General features: G+C 51.6%; 1 protein-coding gene across 1 annotated transcript; it reads right to left on the bottom strand.

The window, feature by feature from the left end:
- Window positions 1–4,682: 4,682 nt before the first annotated feature.
- LOC104284352 (olfactory receptor 14J1-like) lies at window positions 4,683–7,408 on the bottom strand. The gene is made up of 2 exons (XM_009882674.1): window positions 6,487–7,408; window positions 4,683–4,792 (listed from the first exon to the last, which is right to left on the bottom strand). The coding sequence occupies exons 1-2, from the start codon at window positions 7,406–7,408 to the stop codon at window positions 4,683–4,685; spliced, it is 1,032 nt and encodes a 343-aa protein (XP_009880976.1).
- Between the last annotated feature and the right edge of the window lie 1,953 nt (window positions 7,409–9,361).

Genomic DNA, 9,361 nt, shown 5'->3' with positions numbered 1-9,361 from the left:
GTTGGGGGGGGTGGGGTGGTGGCAGGGGCTGTGCCAATCCATCAACGTGGGTCTAAAATGTGCAGACTCTACTTGAAGACATTCCTGTAACGTAAACACTTTGGGATTAATGCAGAATTGGCTACTACAAACCAAACATTTTATTCCTTTTGTCTCTCTGCTTTGACATTTTTTCGCTGTGACTGCGCTCCTGAAATCTCTCCGGTAAGCTACATCGGAACTGAAGACTAAAAGAAAACTATGCCCAGACTTGGTTCCTTTGGGTGTTTTGTGTTGTAATGAGCCCTCTGGTGCCAAGTTCCTTAGCTGCAGATGATGAAAGACTGATAAAGCCTCTAGAGAAGTAAAAGACGCAAACCTGGAGGTTTCTGAGGGTGTCAGCAGGGCCTGCTGACATCCCTCACTGACGAGACCATGGGGGGAATCACAATCATAGAATCATAAAATGTTTTAGGTTGGAAAGGACCTTAAAGATCATCTAGTTCCAAACCCCCTGCCCCTGGCAGGGACACCTTCCCTGAGATCATGTTGCTCAAAGCCCCCTCCAACCTTGAACACCTCCAGGGATGGGGCCTCCACAGCTTCTCTGGGATATTTGTTCCAGTGTCTCACCACCCTCACAGTTAAATTTTTTTCCTACTAACTATTCCAAATCTCCCCTCTTCCACTTTGAAGCCATTGCCCCTCATCCCATCAGTACATACCCTCATAAAAAGTCCCTCTCCAGCCTTCCTGTAGGTACTCTTCAGATACCGGAGAGCTGCTATAAGGTCTCCCCAGAACCTTCTCTTCACCAGGCTGAACAACCCACCCTCTCTCACCCGATCTTCATAGAAGTGCTCCAGCACTCTGATCATCTTCGGAGCCCTCCTCAGGACCCTCTCCAACAGGTCCATGTCCTTCTTATGTCGAGGGTGCCAGAGCAGGGTGCAATATTCCAGGTGGGGGTCTCATGAGAGTGGAGTAGAGGGGTAGAATCCCCTCCCTCGCCCTGATGACCACACTGCTTTTGATGCAGCCCAGGATGCAGTTGACCTGGGCTATGAGCGCACATCGCCGGCTCATGTTGAGCTTCTCATCAACCAACACCTCCAGGTCCTTCTCCTCAGGGCTGCTCTCAATCCTCTCTCTCCCCAGCCTGGATTTGTGCTTGGGATTACCATGACCCATGTGCAGGACCTTGCACTTGATCTTCTTGAACTTCATGAGGTTTGCACAGGCCCACCTCTCCAGCCTGTCCAGGTCCCTCCGGATGGCATCCTGTCCCTCTAGCGTCTCGACTGCTCCACAGGGCTTGGTGTCATCGGACAACTTGCTGAGGGTGCACTCAATCCCACTGTCTATGTCACCAACAAAGATGCTCAATAGGAACACCACTTGTCACTGCTCGCCACATGGACATCGAGCTGTTGACTGCAACTCTTTGAATGTGACCGTTCAGGCAGTTCCTAATCTACCAAGTGGTCCATTGATAAAATCCATGCCTCTCCAATTTAGAGACAAGGGTGTCGTGTGGAACAGTGTCAAATGCTTTGCAGAAGTCCAGGTAGATGACGTCTGTTGCTCTCCCCTTATCCACCAACACTGTAATGTCATCGTAGTAAGGCACCAAATTTGTCAGGCACGATTTGCCCTCAGTGAAGCCATGCTGACTGTCACCAATCATGTCCTTCTTTTCCATGTGCCTTAGCAGAGCTTCCAGGAGGATCTGCTCCATGACCTTGTTGGAGACTGAGGTGAGACTGACCAGCCTGTAGTTCTCGGGCTCTTCCTTTTTTCCCTTTTTAAAAATGAGGGTTATGTTTCCCCATTTCCAGTCAGTGGGAACTTCACCAGACTGCCTTGAGCCTACCTGTTTTTGCTTCTACCCTCTGTAGGCTTCCTTTCTGTTTGAGATATTCCAGGAGCTCCTTGTTCATCCACACAGGCTTCTTGGCTTTTTTGCCTGACTTCCTCTTTGTTGGGATGCATGTTGGTGGTGTTATCCTCCTTGCTTGGTTTTGTGTTGTTTTAAGGTACTGATCTCTGGGGGATTTTGTGTGCTGCCTCTGTTTGCAACGGGAAGTGGTGATAAAATTGGTATCAGAGGCTGTTGGATGGACATGGGGGTGTGATGCCAGTGTAGGTGCCAGGGACCCTCTGCCCAGGCTCCAGCTGCAGCTTCCCAGGGGCTCTCGTCTCCAGCAGCTCCTCTGGGACAGCAGCAAATACACCATGAGGTCATTACAGTGAAGAAAGCCCAAACAACCTATGTCTCTTCTTGCAATTTTCTTCTACTCTGCTACAGTTAATTAGAGACTTCATCTAATTTACCTATGGAGAAATATTTCAAATATGGCTTTCTATGTTCAAGGTTGCAGTTTTTAATTTTTCAGTGCAGAGTAGACGCAATAGGAAGGACTTTTTAAAAGGGCGTGTAGTGATAGGACGAGGGGGAATGGCTATAAACTGGAAGAGGGCAGGTTTAGATTAAACATTAGGAAGAAGTTTTTCACTCTGAGGGTTGTAAGGCACTGGAACAGGTTGCCCAGAGAGGTTGTGGCTGCTCCATCCCTGGAGGTGTTCAAGGCCAGGCTGGATGTGACCTTGGGCAGGGGGGAGTTGGGGGGGGTGGGGTGGTGGCAGGGGCTGTGCCAATCCATCAACGTGGGTCTAAAATGTGCAGACTCTACTTGAAGACATTCCTGTAACGTAAACACTTTGGGATTAATGCAGAATTGGCTACTACAAACCAAACATTTTATTCCTTTTGTCTCTCTGCTTTGACATTTTTTCGCTGTGACTGCGCTCCTGAAATCTCTCCGGTAAGCTACATCGGAACTGAAGACTAAAAGAAAACTATGCCCAGACTTGGTTCCTTTGGGTGTTTTGTGTTGTAATGAGCCCTCTGGTGCCAAGTTCCTTAGCTGCAGATGATGAAAGACTGATAAAGCCTCTAGAGAAGTAAAAGACGCAAACCTGGAGGTTTCTGAGGGTGTCAGCAGGGCCTGCTGACATCCCTCACTGACGAGACCATGGGGGGAATCACAATCATAGAATCATAAAATGTTTTAGGTTGGAAAGGACCTTAAAGATCATCTAGTTCCAAACCCCCTGCCCCTGGCAGGGACACCTTCCCTGAGATCATGTTGCTCAAAGCCCCCTCCAACCTTGAACACCTCCAGGGATGGGGCCTCCACAGCTTCTCTGGGATATTTGTTCCAGTGTCTCACCACCCTCACAGTTAAATTTTTTTCCTACTAACTATTCCAAATCTCCCCTCTTCCACTTTGAAGCCATTGCCCCTCATCCCATCAGTACATACCCTCATAAAAAGTCCCTCTCCAGCCTTCCTGTAGGTACTCTTCAGATACCGGAGAGCTGCTATAAGGTCTCCCCAGAACCTTCTCTTCACCAGGCTGAACAACCCACCCTCTCTCACCCGATCTTCATAGAAGTGCTCCAGCACTCTGATCATCTTCGGAGCCCTCCTCAGGACCCTCTCCAACAGGTCCATGTCCTTCTTATGTCGAGGGTGCCAGAGCAGGGTGCAATATTCCAGGTGGGGGTCTCGTGAGAGTGGAGTAGAGGGGTAGAATCCCCTCCCTCGCCCTGATGACCACACTGCTTTTGATGCAGCCCAGGATGCAGTTGACCTGGGCTATGAGCGCACATCGCCGGCTCATGTTGAGCTTCTCATCAACCAACACCTCCAGGTCCTTCTCCTCAGGGCTGCTCTCAATCCTCTCTCTCCCCAGCCTGGATTTGTGCTTGGGATTACCATGACCCATGTGCAGGACCTTGCACTTGATCTTCTTGAACTTCATGAGGTTTGCACAGGCCCACCTCTCCAGCCTGTCCAGGTCCCTCCGGATGGCATCCTGTCCCTCTAGCGTCTCGACTGCTCCACAGGGCTTGGTGTCATCGGACAACTTGCTGAGGGTGCACTCAATCCCACTGTCTATGTCACCAACAAAGATGCTCAATAGGAACACCACTTGTCACTGCTCGCCACATGGACATCGAGCTGTTGACTGCAACTCTTTGAGTGTGACCGTTCAGGCAGTTCCTAATCTACCAAGTGGTCCATTGATAAAATCCATGCCTCTCCAATTTAGAGACAAGGGTGTCGTGTGGAACAGTGTCAAATGCTTTGCAGAAGTCCAGGTAGATGACGTCTGTTGCTCTCCCCTTATCCACCAACACTGTAATGTCATCGTAGTAAGGCACCAAATTTGTCAGGCACGATTTGCCCTCAGTGAAGCCATGCTGACTGTCACCAATCATGTCCTTCTTTTCCATGTGCCTTAGCAGAGCTTCCAGGAGGATCTGCTCCATGACCTTGTTGGAGACTGAGGTGAGACTGACCAGCCTGTAGTTCTCGGGCTCTTCCTTTTTTCCCTTTTTAAAAATGAGGGTTATGTTTCCCCATTTCCAGTCAGTGGGAACTTCACCAGACTGCCTTGAGCCTACCTGTTTTTGCTTCTACCCTCTGTAGGCTTCCTTTCTGTTTGAGATATTCCAGGAGCTCCTTGTTCATCCACACAGGCTTCTTGGCTTTTTTGCCTGACTTCCTCTTTGTTGGGATGCATGTTGGTGGTGTTATCCTCCTTGCTTGGTTTTGTGTTGTTTTAAGGTACTGATCTCTGGGGGATTTTGTGTGCTGCCTCTGTTTGCAACGGGAAGTGGTGATAAAATTGGTATCAGAGGCTGTTGGATGGACATGGGGGTGTGATGCCAGTGTAGGTGCCAGGGACCCTCTGCCCAGGCTCCAGCTGCAGCTTCCCAGGGGCTCTCGTCTCCAGCAGCTCCTCTGGGACAGCAGCAAATACACCATGAGGTCATTACAGTGAAGAAAGCCCAAACAACCTATGTCTCTTCTTGCAATTTTCTTCTACTCTGCTACAGTTAATTAGAGACTTCATCTAATTTACCTATGGAGAAATATTTCAAATATGGCTTTCTATGTTCAAGGTTGCAGTTTTTAATTTTTCAGTGCAGAGTAGACGCAATAGGAAGGACTTTTTAAAAGGGCGTGTAGTGATAGGACGAGGGGGAATGGCTATAAACTGGAAGAGGGCAGGTTTAGATTAAACATTAGGAAGAAGTTTTTCACTCTGAGGGTTGTAAGGCACTGGAACAGGTTGCCCAGAGAGGTTGTGGCTGCTCCATCCCTGGAGGTGTTCAAGGCCAGGCTGGATGTGACCTTGGGCAACCTGGTCTAGTGGGAGGTGTCCCTGCCCATGGCAGGGGGGGTTGGAAGTCGATGATCTTCAAGGTCCTTTCCAACTTAAACCATTCTATGATTCTGTGATATCTCTATAATTTTCTATATCCTTATCTTCATCCATCCCCAGGCAGACGTATAGGCACGTCAGCTGCTCTTTCACATAAGGAGCAACTCCCCCTCCTCGCCTTCCCAGCCTGTCCTTCTGAAAGAGCTTCTGTCCCTCTGTTGCCACACTCCAGTCATGGCAGCCATCCCACCACGTCTCCGTGATCCCAGTAAGACTGTAGCCCCGCAACTACCCACAGATCTCTGACGGACCGTGCTGATTCCCCATAGTGTGTGCGTTGGCGTACGGGCACTTCAGCAGGTTGAGCACCCAGAGAGGGTTTCTGGAATTTCTCCATCATGGTGCCTTGAAGGCACTTCCTTGCTGATTTTTTATTTTCATGTGTGTATTGTATTCCTTTTCAGTGTAGAGAAGAGCTGACAGCAGCATTCTCCAGTTGATACTGATCCAGCGGGCCTCCTAAGGAGTTTGGCTTTGGCAGGAGAAGCTGTCCCTTGAGGTCTGAGGCTGCAGGGACAGCCTTGCTCCTTCCCTCCCCAACCCTGCCATTTCTCTCGGGGAGCTCCCACCTGCCTGCCTTAGAGAACTGGCCCACACAGGCAAAGAAAGGGTTTTCTTCGTTTTCAGTTGCAAAGCTTTCCTTCTTAGAAATGAGGCCCGCAGTCCTGACACCAGGCCTGAGCCTCTCCCGCGGGCACAGGCGCTCCTGGGGTAGAAGAGAGAGGGTGTTTTCCACCCCACCAGCCCCAAGCCTGGAGGCCACCAATGGCATGAGGAAATGGAGGCCAGTCACTCTCTGCTTCACACCTTTACCCCCTCGGATAACAACCTCTCCCTTGACTGCCTTACCAGCCCCTCACCCCAGGCCAGCACAAACGTCCCGGTCCTGGGGCACCTCAGCATCTGCTGCCACCGCTGTCCGGCCCCTTCCCAGTGACGCAGAGTAAGAAGAGCCCAGCCTTCAGGCACTGGACTGAGGAGACCCCTTGTATTAAAGACACGCTATTAGGAAGGCCAGCTCTGACACAGCGCTAGGCACATTTACAGAAGGTCTCTGGCTCAGACAGACCAGGTTCTTGCCTCTGGAGAAGTGTGCTGATTCCAAACACTTGTTTACAAAGGGAGTGTTTAAGCACAGAAGACCCATATCACCAAGCCTGGCCTGAAACAAACTTGGAAGCGGCTGTGAAGAGAGAAAGACAGCTTATACCTGGCGGACAGGAGATCAGTCTCTTTAGTGCCTTTTGGAGATCCTGGCTCCTCATGCTGTAGATGAGGGGGTTCACTGCTGGAGGCACCACCGAGTACACAACAGCCACCAGCAGATTCAGAGCTGGGGAGGAGATGGAGGGGGGCTTCAGGTAGGCAAACATGGCAGAGCTGGCAAACAGGGAGACCACGGCCAGGTGAGGGAGGCAGGTGGAAAAGGCTTTGCAGCGTCCCTGCTCTGAAGGGATCCTCAGCACGGCCACAAAGATCTGCACATAGGACAGGACAAGGAACAGGAAACACCCACAAGCTACACAAAGACTAACCACAGTAAACCCAGCTTTCCTGACATAGGAGTCCGAGCAGGAGAGCTTGAGGAGCTGGGGGATTTCACAGAAGAACTGGTCCACAGCATTGTCTTGGCAGAATGGAATTGAAAATGTGTTTGCAGTGTGCAGCACCGCGTTGAGGAAACCACCGCCCCAGGCAGCTGCCGCCATCTTGGTGCAAGCTCGGCTGTCCAGGAGGGTCCCGTAGTGCAGGGGTCTGCAGATGGCTACATAGCGGTCATAGGCCATGACAGTCAGAAGATAGTATTCTGAAGAAACAAAGAAGAGAAACCAAAAGACCTGGGCAGCGCATCTATAGTAGGAAATAACTGTGGTGTCCCAGAGGGAATTGGCCATGGATTTGGGGACCGTGGTGGAGATGCAGCCCAGGTCGATTATGGAGAGGTTGAGCAGGAAGAAGTACATGGGGGTGTGGAGGTGGTGGTCGGCAGTTATGGAGGTGATGATGAGGCCGTTGCCCAGGAGGGCAGCCAGGTAGATGCCCAGGAAGAGCCAGAAGTGCAAGAGCTGCAGCTCCCGTGTGTCTGCGAATGCCAGGAGGAGGAACTGAGTGACGGAGCTGCCGTTGGACATCTGGTCCCTCCAGGGATGAGTGACTGCCCAAGGAGGAAAGGACAAGCTCAGATACACTTGTCTGAACAAAACCCACTGCATTTGACATAGAAACTCCCACATTGCCTTCCGAGTTCTCTGGGGCACCTTCCATCTGGTCTCCAGCTTGAACTCCACTTTGTGCTGAATAGGTGCGCCATGAGGATCAGGGTCCTCTGCCCATGGATTCAAAGGATTTCACCCTGCTCTGCGGTAGTGTTAACCCAGAGATGGCAAAAAGCCATTTGGTTCCTGTTCCAGGGACTGGACGCCCTGAGCTGATGGAGGAGTACTTAGTTTTGTTGTCCAGTGGGTATATTGACCACCATGAGAGGTGAAATAAGGATCATGCCCAGCTGCTTCTTGGAGGCAAGAGGACAGGATTCATATGCTCCTACTCTTCCTTCTTTAAAAGATTTCAGTCTCTCACTAGCAGCTCTCTGTCAAGGCAAGGAAAGGCAGGAGGCAGAGGTGACATGGCCCATTGCAGAGGCCTTCATGCCTGTCCTCACATCAATGCACCACATGCAGTGCTCCTCCAAGCACTGGGTGGGATAAGAGTCCAAGAAGTGCTTGCGTATAAATGCAAGCTCCAAAGCATGCATTTTTCAGGAGGTGAAGGTCCAGCAGTTTCACTGCCTGTACTGCAGGGCATGAGGGGGAGCAGGTGAGTATAGACTCTCTAAGTAGAGACTCCTTTACTTCTCAGATGGCTGCATCTTGTGTTCATTGCTGTGACAGAAATTCTTGGCTTCTCCTTAGCTGCCAGAGTAAACCCTGGTGAGTCACTCAAGCCCAAATAAGCTCCCTGTAACCTGGTGCAGACTCGAGAGCGGGTGCAGTCATTGGTCTCGCTCGCAGCTGCCCTGTGCTTGCACCTCTCTCAGCTAGAGGCCGACTGCGCTCAGAGCTCATTTGGCAAATGAATCTGGACTGTGCTAAGAACAGAGGAGTCCAGTTGCAGAGGGCAGATCTCCCAAGAGCTGTCTCTTTCTCAGCCCTGCTGGGGAGAGAGTGGCAGGGGGGGATGTGTGAAGAGGCTCCAGACCCAGGCGTGCAAACCAGGAGCTGTCACCCACCAGAAGGACCTTCAGGAGAGCTGTGCTGTATTGCAGCACTGCCCACAGCCTGCCAGGACATGCCGGGGGGCAGTCAGGTGCCCTGAAGGTGGGGTGCCCTTAAAAGAGAGTGCGCTCATTCCCCAGCCTCACACAGTGCATTGCCACAGCTCCAGACATTAGAAGCGGGGTTGGGCATCTCACTGCCGTAAAGGCGTCTCCATGGAAGGACCCTCAGGACCAGAATGTGAACTGCAGGGGATCCCCCCTGCCCTTTATCCCCAGCGTCCATGAAAACAGGGACAAAAGCAGCCGCGAGAGATGGAGGAACCAGGATCCTCACCGTGCTCCTTCTACCAAAGGAGGCTCGGAGAGAGAGAGAGAGACAGGCGGGCTCTCAGGAAAGCCTTCCCCTTACCTAGGTGTGCGTTCTACCTTCCCGATGTCGGCACTGCCAGCCAGTCGCTCTCAGCCCCTTTGTTGTGCAGCAGGAAAAGGGCACCTTGTGGGAGAGGTGCACCTCTCTTCTGCTGGAGATCTGGCTGCAGAGGAGATGACTCATGCCTTAGACCCCACGGCCTTGAGGGCAGAGGACGCTGTTGAGTGGGAGAGGAGACAAGGAGGGCGTGCTTAGAGGCAGGCGTCTGCACTGGAGACGCTGGAAGGGAATCTCTGTCTGGATCCCATCTCCCACAACAGAGGAGCAGAGCTGTTTCTCTGCACCTGTGCCTTTTCCCTCTCAGTGCTCATAGACCCCATCCCACCCTCTGTGTGCTCAGCTCTGCCCTCCAGAAAGCTCCCAGGGCTGGACACTCTTCCGGAGCATCTCTGTGTTTGCAGCTGCTCAGGAGCAGTTCTGAAGAGCCCTCACGAGAAT

The sequence above is a fragment of the Charadrius vociferus genome, unplaced genomic scaffold (genome assembly GCF_000708025.1).
Source record: "Charadrius vociferus isolate BGI_N301 unplaced genomic scaffold, ASM70802v2 scaffold204, whole genome shotgun sequence".
NCBI lineage: Eukaryota > Metazoa > Chordata > Aves > Charadriiformes > Charadriidae > Charadrius > Charadrius vociferus.
This window is presented reverse-complemented; position numbering and strand designations above follow the sequence as displayed.

What these genes read in the sequence shown, in the direction of transcription:
- LOC104284352 (XM_009882674.1), bottom strand. Translation starts at nt 7,408, where the DNA reads ATGTCCAACGGCAGCTCCGTCACTCAGTTCCTCCTCCTGGCATTCGCA. An exon ending in ACTGATCTCCTGTCCGCCAG is followed by an intron (nt 4,793 to 6,486) that starts GTATAAGCTGTC and finishes CTGCTGTCCCAG; the next exon opens with AGGAGCTGCTGGAGACGAGA.